We start from the raw sequence: 15,787 nt of genomic DNA, 5'->3' as shown, positions 1-15,787 counted from the left end.
CCCAAATCAAGATGACTTTTATGGTGGTTTATTTACAATTAGGAAGGGTGAAGGTAGGTAAAAAGAGAAAACGGGAGAGAGAGAGAGAGACAGAGAGAGAGTGAGACAGAGAGACAGAGAGAGAGAGAGAGTTACTATGGCATGGTCCAGAGGCAACCAGGAAGGGCTTCAGAGGCCCCAACAAAGGGGGCACAGAGGTTATTTAAACAAGGCTTCTAGCCATGAGGCCTCCTCTAAGAAGGGAGGCTTCTTTTGAGGCTAGGGCCCCCAGAAACGCCCAGAAAAGGAAAGGGAGTCAGCCTAACTTACTCACATGACAATTCAAAGGGAAGAAGTCTGAGGTCTCACTGGAGCTCTTTCAAGACCAGGTTCAAAAAGTAAAACTCCCCTTTACAAGAAGTTACCGTCATATTTAAAAGATAGTTCATTTTGTCACTTCCTGCATCCACCCTCCAGTTCTACATGTACAAATGACAGTCTCGACCTTGTTTTGGACTGCCCAGGGGGTAGTCACTTGTTTTTGATTTCTCACTTACTAGCACATGGAGGTCATAAACCTCTCCCCTCCCCACTTAATTCTAAGTTGGGTGGGGTGACATATTCCTGGTAGCTAAAGTCTAAAGAATGAATAAGAGTGAGTAAATTCCATTTACACAGAGGGAAACAGTCTAAAAAGGCTTAAAATTTATCTTTGAGGTTCCTTCCCCTCCTGATTACCATCATTTATCTAGATTCCATTGGTCACACCTCTGGTGTCCACCATACTGAGGAATATTCTTGCATTAAGTACTGTGTGGATGAATCCCATTTGGGGTATTTTGGTGAGATTCATGACTTGCCTAGTTTGGATTATGATTTCAATATGAGTTTCTATTATTATTATTTCTAAAGTTACTATAATTTTGAAAATTATATATTTTTGTATACCTGATTCCACTTCCTATAGTTTATCATTATGTGACCCTTTTTCCCACAGAAATAACACATTAGTGGTTGATTTGTGGATTCCTGCAAAGGGGCTATGGCCACTTCTTCTTTTTTTTAAACCCTTATATACAGACATATAAAGACATGTCTTGTACGGCTATTGCAGTCTCATAACAGAGGAGCTGGGGAGGTTTTCCTAGGGGGATTGGTACCCCTGGATGGCTCCCAAGAGGGACCATTTCCCAGGAAGCCTAAATAGCTTCTGGATGATTTTTAACTCTTCAGCTTAATCTACCTCCACCAGAATGATCTAGATTCTTTTTTTGGTAAACCTTTACCTTCTTTCTTAAAGTCAATACTGTGTATTGGCTCCAAGCCAGAAGAGTGGTAAGGGCTAGGCAATGGGGGTTAGGTGACTTGCCCAGGATCACACAGCTGAGAAGTGTCTGAGGCCAGATTTTAACCTAGGATCTCCCATCTCTAGGCCTGGCTCTCAATCCACTGAGCTATCCAGCTGTCGTCACTATGGCTACTTCTTGATTTCCCTTTTCCTTTTTCAGTTAAAATTCTTATTTCCTTCCTTAATGCCTCCACTAAGTCACTGTAATCTTCATCTTTCTTTTCATGGCTTTTAAAGACATAAACTGCTACTCTTCTTAATTCCTTGAGATCTATATTAGTCCAGTTTGGGCAGTTAGTCTTAAAATAATCTTTGACCACCTTAAAACTGTTCTTGACAAACTGCCTTCTTATTAGTGTGACATCCCTTTCTCTGGAAAGGTCCAGGTCTATATATCTACATCCCAGCTCAATAAGCTTATTCATGAACAGGGAGGCATTTTCGTCATGGTTTTGCTTAAGATTTTCTAATTTTGTCCATGTACCAGACCTATCAAAGCAAGCTCTCATTACATCTAATATTGCATTCCTAGCTAGACTTAATTGCAAGTAATCTTTCTGTTCATTTGGTTTCCATTTTGGATCTTCCTTTGGCCAATGAATTGCATCCCTTCTATTGAATTCCCCAACTTTGTGTCTAAAATTGAGTCTCCATCAGCTATTTGAGCAGCAGAGACTTCATGATATTAGGAGAGAACCTAATATATTTGACATCTGGCAGCACCCAGAAGTCTCTTGAGAATTTCAGTACCAAAGTAGTAGTGAATATCATTCAAGTTGGATTCAGAACCCTGGGTGGAAACATTACCAAAGATGGTTCACCTTTTTCACAGGAACCACTTAAAGTTGGAGAACAATGTCTTGTTATATTAAAATATTCTAGAGACTGGTTTGGGGGTAAGAATATCAGCTTATTGGTAAGGTTATTTATTTAACCAATAAAAGAGTAGGACAGTGAATATCCAGATAATTAAAATCAAGGAAGTTCTTATAGGCTGGTGTATGAATAAAGTCTGGGAAGGAATTATTCATTCCCTCCTTTGGACATCCAAGCTATCTCTAATTGGTGAAAAGTTAATAGGGAAGTTGTCTACTAATACATTCAATCCTCCTCACATCCAAAGGTGATGTACAAGCAGGAAGAGCCTCATCTATTAATTGGGTTTTGTGGGATAGAAACTTCCTTGGAATTTCTAAGAATGGAGGAGATGTAAAAGTCGGAGGGATAAGAGAGTATATAAAAATAAATTCTCAGTCTCTCAGGACCAAATGAGTGTGAAGAAGAAGGATGAGGAAGCCTACAGCTAAGTGTGGGATATGGAGAGGGAGGCTTTTGTACTTCCTACTTACCCTAGTTTCTCAGTAAATATCTTTTTGTAAAAGAAAATAAATGTTAGTGGGATCAGTGTGAGCTAAGCCATGTCACTTGGTTAATTGATATTGGAGAGACAGCAACTGGCTAAATGATATGGTGGGGACACACTGGTGGGGTCTCATTAGCATTGGACCTTAGGGAAATGGTGACCCTGTCCTGGGGACCTGACCTGCCAGTGTGAGTACAGGGAGAATGAGTCCCAGCACCTACACTCTGCGGAAGCTAGTTCCCAATCAGTGGTTCCCAAACTTTTTTGGCCTTCCGCCCCATTTCCAGAAAAAAATATTACTTAGCGCCCCTGGAAATTAATTTTTTTTAATTTAATAGCAATTAATAGGAAAGATAAATGCAACTGTGGCCATCACCGCCTCCCTGGATTGCTGCAGCACCCACCAGGGGGTGGTGGCACCCACTTTGGAATCACTAGTCTAAACAATCCTGAGCACAAGTGAAAGCTGGTCAGGAGATACTGAAAATAGCAGAAGAGACCACTCTGGACTCTAAGGCAGCAGATCCTCTAAGCTGCCCACCATCAGCTCCTTATTCTGGGGTTTTGGTTCCAGAAGCCGAGAATCCTTGTCTGTCACGTTGGAGATTAAGTCCTATTTAATGAGACAGGGCTGGGGGCAGGATCTGACTTGGAGATTCTAGTAAGACCAGCACTGGACAGTTATGGGGGGAGAAGAAGGAAGGCAGGAGCTGCTCCTAAAGCTGACCAGGGCATCTGTCCCTGGAATGGGGCCTGAATTATCACAAAAATGTAAAAATTATTTAGTCTTTCTGACCCCAGATGACTCACCAAACACCTCCTTCCCCTTCCTCTGCACACTCCCTTACCCCCAACTGCAGGGCAGCAATCAGTCAAGCAGATCTCACAAAGAGGAAGGAGAAGTGAAGCTTCTCAGACAGGCACGGGGTGGGGAAACAATGCAGAGCTGGCCCTGGTGCCATCCTGTGCCTCAGACCAGCTCCAGGTCAACCTGGGTCCCCTCTCCCACCAGCCTCTGGGGGTACCATGACTCCCTCCCTTTCAGTCCTGCTGTGCCTTGGTGAGTCCTCAGCAGCCCCATCGTAGAGGAGACTACCCACTATCAAGTCCATTCTGCTCCTTTGACACACTCCACTGCACTGAGGAGGAAACTTTCCTCCAGAGAAGGGGAGTGACAAGTCTAAGGTCACACAGCAAGGGTGGGGTTAGAGAAGAGAAGCTGGGACTCTTAGAGAGGTCTCCTGGGGTCCAGCCTCCTTCACTCACACCAGCCCTAAGCCCTGGCCCTGAGCTGTCTCTGTCCTTCCTGTGGGGATGCTGGGGGGCGGGGGGAGCCGTGAGTAATCAGGGTCTTCTCTGCCAGGGCTGTGTCTGTGCAAGAGGACAAGGACCCAGGCAGCAGGTGAGTCCTTCCCCCCACAATCCCCCTGCCTAGAGGACACAACTGAGGAGAGGGAGCGGGGGAGGTCTGGGTTGGGCTGACAGGGTGTAAAGAGAGAGGGGACCTGGTGTGGGGGTGGGGTTCCTGCAGAAGGGGATCCCCTGGACCTAACAGTTCCCCTTCCCTTCCAGACAGATTCCCCAAACCCTCCCTCAGGGCAGAGAATGGCTCTTTGGTGCCCCAAGGGGGAGCTGTGACCCTCAGGTGCAGGGGGTCAGGGGAGGCTGAAGAGTGGCAGCTGGAGAAAAGAGGAGGATCTGGATGGTCACTGATCAAATTTGTGAGAGGAGCTGGACATGAGGTGGAGTTTTCCCTCCCATCCCTGACATCATATGATGCAAGGACTTACAGGTGCTGCTACAAACATTCATCCTTCAGGTGGTCAGAGTGCAGCGAGCCCCTGGAGCTGGTAGTGACAGGTAAGGCAGATCACCCCCAGGGTTGGGCTGGCTCAGAGTCTCTCTAACCCTGGGTCCCTCCCCAGCCCAAGTGTCCCTCTGGCTCTGCCCTTCCTGGCTTCTCCCCTGTGGCTGCCTCAGCTTTCCCTCTGGGTTTGCAGAAGAGGGGAGGAATCAGTATTTCTATAACACCTACTATGTGCCAAGCACTTTTCATTTATTATGTCATTGGATCTTCACAACAACTCTGCCAGGTTGGTGCTTGTGTGATCCCTATTTTACAGATGAGGAAACTGAGGCAGAGAAGAAGTGACATGCCCAGGATCACATAGTTGAGATGGACCTAAAGCTAGATTTGAACCCAGGTCTTCCTGACTCCAGTACCAGGGCTCTCTCCACTACCCCATGAGCTTCCTCACTCAGATCCCATCTTGGGACCAGATAAGAGGCAGGAGAGGCTCAGCTTGAATCTTCCAGACAGTGCTGGGTGCTTCCTGGGGGGGGGGGGCAGGGCTAGTGGAGCATCTCCCAATGCCTGCCCTGCCCCTCCCAAAGCCCAGAGAGACCCAAGGGTGGAGATGCTGCTGCTGCCCAGCTCCTGTCCCAGTCCAGGCCTGGGGCAGAGTGTTGAGGGGGTTCAAGGGAGAGGGGAAGCAGGAGGCACAGCTGAGGCTGTAACTCTTCTTCAAACACCTGTCCCAGGGATTCACCCAGGGTCTGGGAGGAGAGCACGGATCTACTTTGGGGAGATGATAAAGAGCCCAAACTGCAGTCTTAAATACTGACAGGCCTGAGCACCCTTTTGGGCCCTTTTCCTCCAACTCTCAGTCCCCCTCCCGGGTACCTGCTGGAACTATGGATCACAGAGCACTCCGGCTCCTCCTGCCTTGACCTGACAGACTCTAGATAAATTGCTGTTCTGAGCCCATATTGTCTGTCCCACGCTAATAACTCTGTGATCCTGGGGGCCAGCTGCCCCCCCAAGCAGCCAATGAGAAGTCCAGAATGACCCAACCCTCTGCAGCCCATCTTTTTCAAACCCCAGAAAATCTGTGTCTCCCCCTGCCCAATCGGGACCCTTTGTTAACACTCAGCATTGGGCCTCCCCTTTCCCCTTTGCTGTACCCAATATAGCTTGCTGAATGACCCTACTCTGGTCTCATCTTGTCTCTTGTGTCAGACCCCCCCAATTCTGTGCAGGGAGATTTTATGCCAAAGAACTAGGGAATGGGGCTCCCAGCCCAGGACCAGGAGGGAAGCCTCCCTCCCCACTACTAACCCTCATTTGTCTATCTCTCTTTCTCATCTCTGTCTCCTTTCCTTCCTCCTTCTCTCTTCCTGTCTACTTGACTGTACCTCCTCCCTCTCTTTATCCCTCCCTGTCTCTCTTGTTTTCTCCCCCTTTTTCTCTGTCTCTGTCTGTCTCTCTCTCTGTCTCTGTCTCTCTCTCCTTCTCTCTCTGTCACTCTGTCTCTGTCTCTGTCTCTATCTCCTCTCCTCACTCCTCCCCACCCCCCATTCCTTGCCCCGGAGCTGTCCAAGGTCTTTCTCTCCCCTCATACATGTGACTTTTCCTCTCTCAGAGCTGAACCTCCCAGCCCAGCCCAGGCCTCCTCCCAGCCAGATCTGCCCCCTCCCTGCACGAGGGCTGCTCCAGCTCTAACTCCAGGGTCTCCCCCTCCAGGCCTCTATGCTCGGCCCTCCCTGGCAGCCCTGCCCAGCTCTGAGGTGGCCTCAGGACAGGACGTGACCCTGCAGTGTTGGTCAGAGCTGTGGTATGACTGGTGTGTCCTGTACAAGGAGGGAGAAGAGATCAGCCGCAGCAGGACCCAGAGCCATGAAAGGGGGCATCAGGCTGACTTCCCCATCCCTGCTGTGAATGTGACCCACAATGGCACTTACCGATGCTACGGCTTTTATAGTTCTTACCCCTATAAGTGGTCCTCCCCCAGCGCCCCCCTGGTGCTCAGGGTCTCAGGTGAGGCAGCCCCAGCCCCTCCCAGCCCCCCAGCTCTCCCAAGCTCCCTCCCTGCCTGCTCAGGGCCTGTCCCAGGGGACCACAGGTGGGGGGGCTGGAGGAAGAGGAGGCTCAGAGGGAAGGGCACTGGGTCATCCTCAGAGAATGCAGACAGTGAGGCCTCTCCTAATGACCACTCTAGACCCCCCACATCAGCAGCCAGTCCAGTCATTTTGCTCCCACATCCAGACATTATGTCTATTTGGCCCCAAGAAGGGATTTGAGGAGGTCAGAGGGGGACAGAGGAAGTCTGAAGTGGGGGGGGTGGAAGAAATGGGGGAGGGAGGGGAGGCATATTAAAAACCCCCAAGTCCCCCCTCCTCCTCTCCCTTTTCCAGGCACCTCAAAAGATCCTCACCTCCCCCATAGCCCTGAGTATCCCCCAGCAGTGACATCCTCACCCAGCTTGCTCTGAGGATAGGCTGGGGGTCTCTCTCTCTCCCCCATTTCTGTGTACCTTCTGTCTAGGCCAGACCTGAGTCCCCCTTTCTCAGGGAAACCAAGGCATGAGGAGGGCTGGAGGAAAGGGACAGGGACAAGGACAGAGGAAACACCAGGCTGGGAAAGAAGAAAGGACAGGGCTGGTCAGGGAGGAGAGAAGGAGGGGAGCAGAGAGGGGCAGAGCAGCCCCCAACCCTTCCCCAAGAGATCCTGGGCCCTCTTTCTCCTCATCCACACAGCCATAGCTGGGACTAGGGGGCGGGGGACTGTGCTTCTCCCATGCCTATCTTTACCAGTATAGAGGGCGGGGGGGGGTTCTCTCAGGTGCCCACACCCCAATTCCCCTACCCTGGAAGCACCAGAGGGCCCTCTTCTCCCTCATCCCTCCTCTGCCAATCACAGCCTCTTATTAATCCAACAGAGTCTCGGGGTTCTGGCCCAAAGGCAGGGGGCAACCTCAGGGCCCTGCAACCAACTAGGACAAGGAGCCCTGAGGAGGATTCAGAGGGTCCTTCCCTGCCACACCAGCTCCTCCATTCTCCTGGGGTCCCTGCTTGCCCCCAGAACTCCCCAGGAGTTCAAAGAGGGGTCACAGGAATCACATGAGCATCAAGTCTCAGAACTAGGCCAGGAGAGGTCCTGAGCTCAGGCCCATTTGACAGATGGGAATATTAGTCCCAGAGAGAGGAGGGACTTTCCAGGCATCCCTCACCCAGCAAGTCTGTGCAGAGCTGGGCTCACACCCCATCTCCAGACCCTCTAGTTCTCTAGGATTCTTTGGATCCACCTGTAGAACCCCCAACCCTCCTCTTTCCTCATCCCCAGGGACCTTCTCTTCAAGCCCTGAGTCTGAGAACAGGCCCTCAGGTGAGTACCTGGAGGATTCCCAGCAGAAGGTAGAGGGAGGCAGGGGGACTGGATTGCAGAAAGGGGTCTGCCTGGCCCATCTGAGGTATCCTCATTTCCTGCTACTCTTCCTGCAGGCTCTTATGATTCTTGACTCCCATCTCTTATTGGAGACTGATTGGAGATTGCCCAGGCTTAGAATGTTCTTCTTCCTCACCTATTCCTCTTACAATACAAAAATGTCTCTGAGTCACTTTTACAAGCTACCTCCTAAGGAAAGACTTTCCTTATCTATAGCCTTTTGTCCTTCTTCCTAGTTGCTAGTGATCCAGTAGAAAGAAAGCCCCCGGAGGGCAGGAGCTGTTCTGTTTTCTCTTTGTATCCTCTGAGCCTGGCACAGGCACTGGGTCTAGCACAGGGTGGATGATTCAAAGAAGACTGGAGAACTGAATGATTGAATGAGCCTGGGGGGGTCCCTGAGGACTGGGCTGGATCTCCTCCTCTCACACTGGGGCAACTCAGACCACAGGGCTGGGTCTCTTCCCCTTGAACAGGGACCTCCACAAACATCAGTATTATTCTATCTCCCCCAACCTTTGCCTTCATCCTTGGCTTCTTCAGGTCTCTCCTGCCTCCAAGTGGGCATCCTGGTGGGCGTCTCAGCCTTCCTCATCCTGACTTTCCTCTTCCTCTCCCTCCTTTGCCTTCGCTGCTGTTGGCATCAGCCCAGACTGGGTGAGTTCTTGGGGTTGGGGGTGTCCCTCAGGCTGAGGGTCTGATGGGGTTGAGCTGGGCCCCCCTTAAACCCTGAATCCCCCTCTCCTTACAGGGAAAGGGGACAGAGAGACAGAAATCAAGACCGCCAGGAGGTAGGGGCCCAGAGACACCCCAGATTCCCCTAGAACTCCCATCTTCTCAGACTTTCCCCCTCAACTTTCTGTGTCTTCTTCCTCTCCAGCTCAGAACCACCTGTGACCACCCTGGAGGAGACCATGTGTGAGTGACAGGGATGTGCAGCAGGAGGGCCTTTGGGTGGCATGGGGCAAAGTCTACCCTGGGGAGAACCAGCATCCTGGCCCCTAATCCCTTCTCTTGTCTCCAGATGCTGCTGTGAATGATGACAGACAGACAGAGGATGCCAGACAAGAGGACACAACTGTGAGTCACTCACAGATCTCTCTGCCATTGCCCAACACTCTGCTTATGGAGACAACAGAGAGGGAGACCTTCCCTCAGGTTACATACAGTTGGGATGGCTGCTGAGTTCAGTGTCCTTGCCCCTCCTGAGCCCTCCTGCCACATGTCTCCTCAATCTTCTCCCTTTCTGCTTCCTCTCCTCTTGCCAGACTCTCCAAAGAGAAGACCCTCAGGAAGTGACCTACGCCCAGTTGAATCACAAGAGCCTCAAGTGTGGGGCTGAGCCCCCTCCCCAATCTGGCCCAGTGGAGCCCAGTGTCTATGCTGCCCTTTGGTAAGCTTGGCTGAAACCTGGAAGACCAGAGGAAGAAGCTGGCCCTCCTCCATTCTCCTTCTGCTTTCTGAGGGCAGACCCTGTCCTACCTCATCCCCAAGACATCCTGACATTAGGACCTCTGCTTGCCTCCCCAGGGGGAAAAGCAGAAAAAATGCTTAAAATCTATGGGGAATTGAACTCTCTGGTACTCCGAGAGAGAAATGTACCCTCTGGAGTGCTGGGACCCTGATTTCCACAGATGGGCTGGCCAGGCATTGATTACAAATGAGGAATTATCTGGGTCCCCCCCCAATAGATGTGCTGTAGAGGGGGAATATGCTGTATAAGAGAGGGCAGGGCATACTTACCTGTAGAGGAGAGGGGGAGGCTGGTCCTCTGGTGAGAAGAGGGATTGCCTAGGCTGCCCCACCCCAAGATCCTGCACAGGAAAAAAGATCTCGGAACTTACAGACAATGCTGTAGCTTCAGACTAGTCAGCAAGTTCTCCTAAATCTAGGAACATTTCGGGAAGTCCCTGCTCTGCTTGCCTTGGCCCAGGTTCCCTCCTCACAGGCTGGGGTTACATCCAAATACAGCATTCCACAAATCTATACACAGTGTGGTTCATCATTTAGTCTTTTCATGGACTTTCAGAGTTATATAAAAAGGCCAGGAATTGGTGATCAAGGACCGGGGTTGAACCTGTTACCGTTGGTATGGTCAGGCCTAGGCAGGGTTCCTTTGACTGGAGAATTACAGCTGACCTGAAGTGGCAGGAAAAGGAAAAAAGGATGAAGAGCCAGGATAGAAGCTGGAAAAGTGCTGCTGCTGCTACTGCAGCTTGAGGAGTTTTATTAAGGAAAAGTCATCACACATTGACACCAGGCAGATATCAGTGGCAGATGAGGGAAACCATTCATTGGGGTTACTTACACCATCTTGTTTTAACATCAGATAGCCAGATTCTTGGTACAGGATGCCTATGTGGTTTTTGATAAGGAGGTAGGGAAGAGGTGAGAAAGAAGTCTTTGGAGACTCTGGGTCTAGGGAATCCTAGTGTTGGGGGTGTTAGAAATACTAAATTTAAGCATGCTTGTAATGCTAATTAGGAAGACTGAGTCAAATACCTTCAGAAGAGGCTGAATTTCAATTGTGAGTTTAGCCCTTAAAGCCACTGAATATAATTTATGAAATTTTGTGTGCTCAACAATTCTTCTTAATTTTTAAAGATCGAAGGTCAGGTCACATTAACTCATGAGTATTTTTTTTTATTTTGCCACAAGAAAAATATCTTTGTGGTAATATCTTGTTTTGAATCCTAACCTCCACAAGATTCAGTGCATTGGCCTCATTTAACCCTTAGTACTTCAGTTCTTGCATTCCCTTCAGAACCTGACTCTGCTATTTCCCTAGCTATTTACCTGGACAAGTTTCTTTCCTTGTATGGACTTTAGTTTCCTCCTCGGTAAAATAAATACCAATTAGTCCAACTCCCCATTACTATAGATCCTGGGGTGTAAAAATTAAAATTAAGAGGCTGATAGTAGCTTCATAACTTTATTAAATCAAAGTAGTAGTAGTAAAGAGAGGGAAAGGTAGTGGAGAAATAGAGATACTTGGCTTACTAATCTATTGGCTGCCAGGATGGATTGAAGTTAACCTCCAACAAGGGTTCCTCAGCTCTCCACAATCCAGCCAGAAGACGACCCAAAACCACCTGGTCTCTACTTATAAGCTGTTTTCTCCACCCACCAGATCTCACATGTCACATTTCAGGAACCAACCATAGTTTCTTAATTTTCCTGGATGATCCAGAGGGGCAATTCCTGTGGAATCAGTTTCCTGTCTCATTGGTTCCTTGGCTTTTTAACTTCCTTTCTCTGAAGGCTTTTCTATACCTAAATTTACTCAGTGTTCACTGAGAGATGATGTTTAAAAAAAGGGACACAATGGAGAGAGAAATTTCCTTCCAATAATCCCCTCTGTGATTCCATTGGGAGACAAACATGTTAAAATCTCCCCAATTGAGGTCTTTGGGAGGTTAACAAACCTAGTCTCCCCAATTAATCATTTCACATGACCAGCTTATACCTCTAGAGATTCCATTACTAGAGGTGTATAAAATATTGGACTTTACCTAGAGGGAATTACAACAATTTGGGGATAAGAGGAACATAAAAGAGAAAGAAAACAAAAATGATTGATAGACACACTGACAAAAAGCCAATTAAGGGGCACTTCCCTTTGGCATAAGAGTTTACATTCAGAATAAATGATGTATTCAACCCCCTTCAGTTCAGTTCATTATATACCAAAATTCACTTTGAATCTTTTGATGTAGTGTGTGGTTTCTGTAGTCATCCTTATAGCATCTTCTCCAAAAGATCCACTTTCTTGATTCATGTTGTTGGTGATTTTCTTTTCCTAAAATTTCTCCAAAATATTTTAAACCTTGAATTTTAGGATAATTATACAGCCCCTCTCCCCCAAGGAGGGTGTTAATCAACACTAGAATTACTCTGGAATACATGGTTGAGTTTTGAGGCATACGAATCAATTGTTAAAAGAAAACCAGGGGGCAGCTGGGTAGCTCAGTGGATTGAGAGCCGGGCCTAGAGACAGGAGGTCCTAGGTTCAAATCCGGCCTCAGGCACTTCCCAGCTGTGTGACCCTCGGCAAGTCACTTGACCCCCATTGCCTACCCTTACCAATCTTCCACCTATAAGTCAATACACAGAAGTCAAGGGTTTAAAAAAAATTAAAAAAAAAAAAGAAAAGAAAACCAACCTCCCCCCCCAAAAAAAAACAGCAATAGAAGAGAAAAAAATTAAATATTGGATAAAAATATATATCAATATCTCGTGTGTATAAAAGTATGAGTTGAAAAAGAATAAACCCACAATAGGTCATTAAATCACCAACAAAACCCAAATAAAGTGATTGCTGTCCTACGAGCCTGCAAGATAATTGCAGCAATATTGCACTTACCCATTGGCAGCCAGGACTACAGAAAATTGCCATACTATAAAAGAGAAGGGACTAGATTCTGAGATAAAAGGGAAGTATGATTCCCTGGTCTGATTTTACCTTCTATCTCAGGGACAGGGGAGCCAAAATGAAAGCTAAACTAAGGTACCTGTAGGAATCTGGCACAGGGAAGTCCATCAACTGAAGTTGTCAAACAACTGCTTCCTTGAACCTCAAAACAAGTCCTCTGTCTTGGTCCAGATCCTCATCAGTTCCACAGGGATCGTTAGTCTCCTCAACCTTGTTGGTCTCTTTTGCACTGTTCAGTGGTTCATTTGTGATCCCTTCTTCTGAAATCAGACGCGGTTATTAGTAAAAGTCCCATAATATTTAATAATCAATGGCAGGTTTTCATAGTCTAAAGCTTTTGGGTATGCATTGGGATTAAGGCTAACAGATATTGTAAATTTATCCTTCAAAATCAAAAACATTAATATTGATTCCATGTACTTCAAGTACAGAAAAAAGAAGAAAAAATCAAATATCCTATTGTAAATATAAGAAAAACAATAATAAAAATAAATCAGGAATTCATAGCTCAAGTTCTATGTGACAACACAACACAAATGTTTTCTACTCAAAAACAAGTTCTATTTCCTTTCTAACTTGGCCGTGATCCACAGTGTGAGTGTACATAATTTTTTCACCAGGTAAAGCTTGTTACTAACAGTAGTACAACAGCGAATGCATATTCTAAGAAGTACCACAATCCCCAAAATTATAAGAGCCCATTGGATGATAACTGTCAACTTATCTATGGACTTTTATAAATATTATCTCCAGTCCAATCATAAGAAGAGGGTACAAATAAAGACAACATAACAGAACATATAGCTAATAGCCAAAAACACAGTAGTTGAAAGTGACAGTGTAATGGAATATTTTAGATTAGATCAATATATAAACTTAAAAACAAAATTAAATCTTAAAACAAATAATAAAAAGCAAATACAATACATGCGACAAGATACAGTCAATCAGTATCAATAGAAGATACCTGTTTTTACATGTGAGAAATAAATCTAAGAGTCCTTTTCTCCAATTTTGATAGCTGTTGGAATGGTTAACAGTACTTGAAACAGACCTTCCAGGTAGGCTGAGTCCCTCCAGTGTGCTGGAATTTCTTCATGTACACCTTGTTTCCTGGGTGTAGGTCCTGAAGTGAGAAGTCGAAAGGTCCTGCTTGTACTGCAGTTCCAGATTTGTAGAGTTCTCACAATTTGACCTGTAAACTCTGTATATGAAAAAGCAAAAGAAGTGCCCCAACCCCCAGGAATGCTGTGTATGCAGGAGAAAAAAAGCATAGCCTGTATGGGGGGCATGCACAAAAAGGATCTCAAATGATGAGAAGTATAGATCTCCTCTGGGCTTGCTATGAAAATAAAACAGAGCTAAAGGGAGAACCTCGGGCCATTTCAAATGAGTGTCCATGCACATATGTTTAAGATCTCAATTCATCCTCTCAACTTGACCTGAGCTCTGAAGGTGATATGGTGCATGGAATTGGGGAGTGATCCTCAAACAAGAATAAATTTGAGGCAAAACAGAATCAGTAAAATGAGCTCCCCTATATGAATCAATTTGTTCTGGTGGGCCAAAGTGATGGACAATCTCCCTCAAGAGCACCTTAGTAACAAAAGCTGCTGTGGCCCGGGTGCTAGAAAATGCTTCCAACGATATGGTCAATTGATCCACTATGACCAGACAAACTTTATAATGACCAGTCTTAGGCATAGTAATAAAATCAATTTGTAAATGCTCAAAAGGTGTGTAAGCCAGAGGATGCCCACTAAAAGCTTTGACACAAAAAGCACGTTGATTGTATGCCTGGCAAATGGGGTAGGCTGCACACACTTTAGAGGCTATGGTGGTGATACCAGGAGTTATCCATACTTTTTTAACTGAGTCTATAATACTCTGGGTGCCAAAGTGACCACTCTTGTGAATGGATAAGTGTATTTGGTGATAGACATTCCTAGGGAGTAGGGGTTTTCCTTCAAATGACACCTATACCCCATTGATCTGTTTTGCTTTAAACTTTTGTTTCCATTTTTCTACTTCCTTTTCAGCATAAGAGAGGGATAAAATTGAATTGTTCCTAGTTGTCATAGCCAAAATGAACTCAGGTCCTTCTAAAACAGAAAGTTTTGCTACAGTATCTGCCTGGTGGTTCCCTCTAGAAACAGGGTCAGTACCACCTTTATGAGCAGAACAATGAACTACAGCTAGGGCTTCAGGTAGTTGGAGAGAAGAAAGCATTTCATTTATAAGCTCTGTTTTTGTGATACACTTTCCAGGAGAGGTTATATTTTTATGATTGACACAGTTTTAAATATTTGAGGAATTAGGCCTTTGTTAGAGACATTTGTTATGAAATTTCTTTTGAAATTTGTTTTCCTTCTCATCTTGATTGCATTTTTATGCCAAAACTTTTAAATTTAATTTAGTCAAAGTTATTTACATTTTGTAATGGTCTCTATCTCTTGTTTGAATATAAAATTTTCTCTTATATATAGATCTGACAGGTAAAATATTCCATGCACCCCTAATTTGCTTAAGGCATCCTGTTATTTTTTCTTTTCTTCTTAAAACCTTATCTTCCATCTTAGAATCAGAACTGTGTATTAATTCCAAGGCAGAAAAGCAATAGGTAATGGGAGTTGTGACTTGCTTAGGATCACACAGCTAGGAATTGTCTGAGGCTAGATTTGAACCCAGAACTTCCTATCTCTAGGTCTGGCTTTTAATCCACTGAGACACCAAGCTGCCCCACAATCTTATTTCTAAACAATTTATCCATTTTGAATTTACCTTGGTGTATGGCATAAGATGTTGTCAGTCTGTGCTTAGTTTGTGCCAGAACTCTTCAAATTTACAATGCATTTTTGTCAAATGAGGAATTCTTCTAAAAGCTCGGATATTTGGGTTTATCAAATACTAGATCACCATGGTCATTTATTACACTACATTGAGTGCTAATCTGTTCTATTGATCCACTGCTCTATTTTTGAATCAGTAGAGGTTTATTTTGATCATTACCACTTTATAATACAGTTTGAGATCTGGTGTAGTTAAACTACCTTCCTTCATAGTTTTTTTTCCCCATTAATTCTTTTGATATCCTTGCCCTTTTGTTCTTCAAGATGAATTTTAATTTCTTTAGCTCAATGAAATAATTTTGGGGTGGCTAGATTGGTATGGGACTGAATAGGTAAATTGTTAGGTAGAATTATAATTTTAATATATTAGTTCAGTCTACCCATGAGAAATTAATGTTTTTCCAAAATTAATGCTTTTCCAATTGTTTAGAGCCACCTTTATTTGGATGAAAAGTGTTTTGCAATTGTGATCATGTAGTTCCTGGGTGTTCTTAACAGATAAACTCCCATGTATTTTATATTATCTACAGTTATTTTAAATGAGATTTCTCTCTCTATCTGTTGCTGTTGAACTATACTAATATTATAAAGAAAA

At 45.6% G+C, this 15,787-nt stretch overlaps 1 protein-coding gene across 1 annotated transcript; it reads left to right on the top strand.

Moving 5' to 3' along the window:
* The first annotated feature begins 3,716 nt into the window (after positions 1–3,716).
* LOC123240822 (leukocyte immunoglobulin-like receptor subfamily B member 3) lies at positions 3,717–9,329 on the top strand. Its single transcript, XM_044668537.1, has 10 exons — positions 3,717–3,750; positions 4,054–4,092; positions 4,263–4,550; positions 6,214–6,507; positions 7,813–7,854; positions 8,455–8,568; positions 8,663–8,702; positions 8,792–8,829; positions 8,936–8,991; positions 9,180–9,329. The coding sequence occupies exons 1-10, from the start codon at positions 3,717–3,719 to the stop codon at positions 9,306–9,308; spliced, it is 1,074 nt and encodes a 357-aa protein (XP_044524472.1). The 3' UTR covers positions 9,309–9,329.
* The last annotated feature ends 6,458 nt before the right edge of the window (positions 9,330–15,787 follow it).

The sequence above is a fragment of the Gracilinanus agilis genome, chromosome 3, assembly GCF_016433145.1.
Source record: "Gracilinanus agilis isolate LMUSP501 chromosome 3, AgileGrace, whole genome shotgun sequence".
Classification (NCBI taxonomy): Eukaryota; Metazoa; Chordata; class Mammalia; order Didelphimorphia; family Didelphidae; genus Gracilinanus; species Gracilinanus agilis.
The sequence above is the reverse complement of the archived record's forward strand: the minus strand, read 5'-3'. Positions and strand labels throughout refer to the sequence as shown.

Excerpts from the sequence above, each read along its gene's own strand:
- LOC123240822 (XM_044668537.1), top strand. The coding sequence starts at position 3,717 with ATGACTCCCTCCCTTTCAGTCCTGCTGTGCCTTG. Across the intron at positions 7,855-8,454 it reads GTCTGAGAACAGGCCCTCAG|GTCTCTCCTGCCTCCAAGTG; the intron begins GTGAGTACCTGG and ends TGGCTTCTTCAG. Across the intron at positions 8,992-9,179 it reads CCAGACAAGAGGACACAACT|ACTCTCCAAAGAGAAGACCC; the intron begins GTGAGTCACTCA and ends TCCTCTTGCCAG.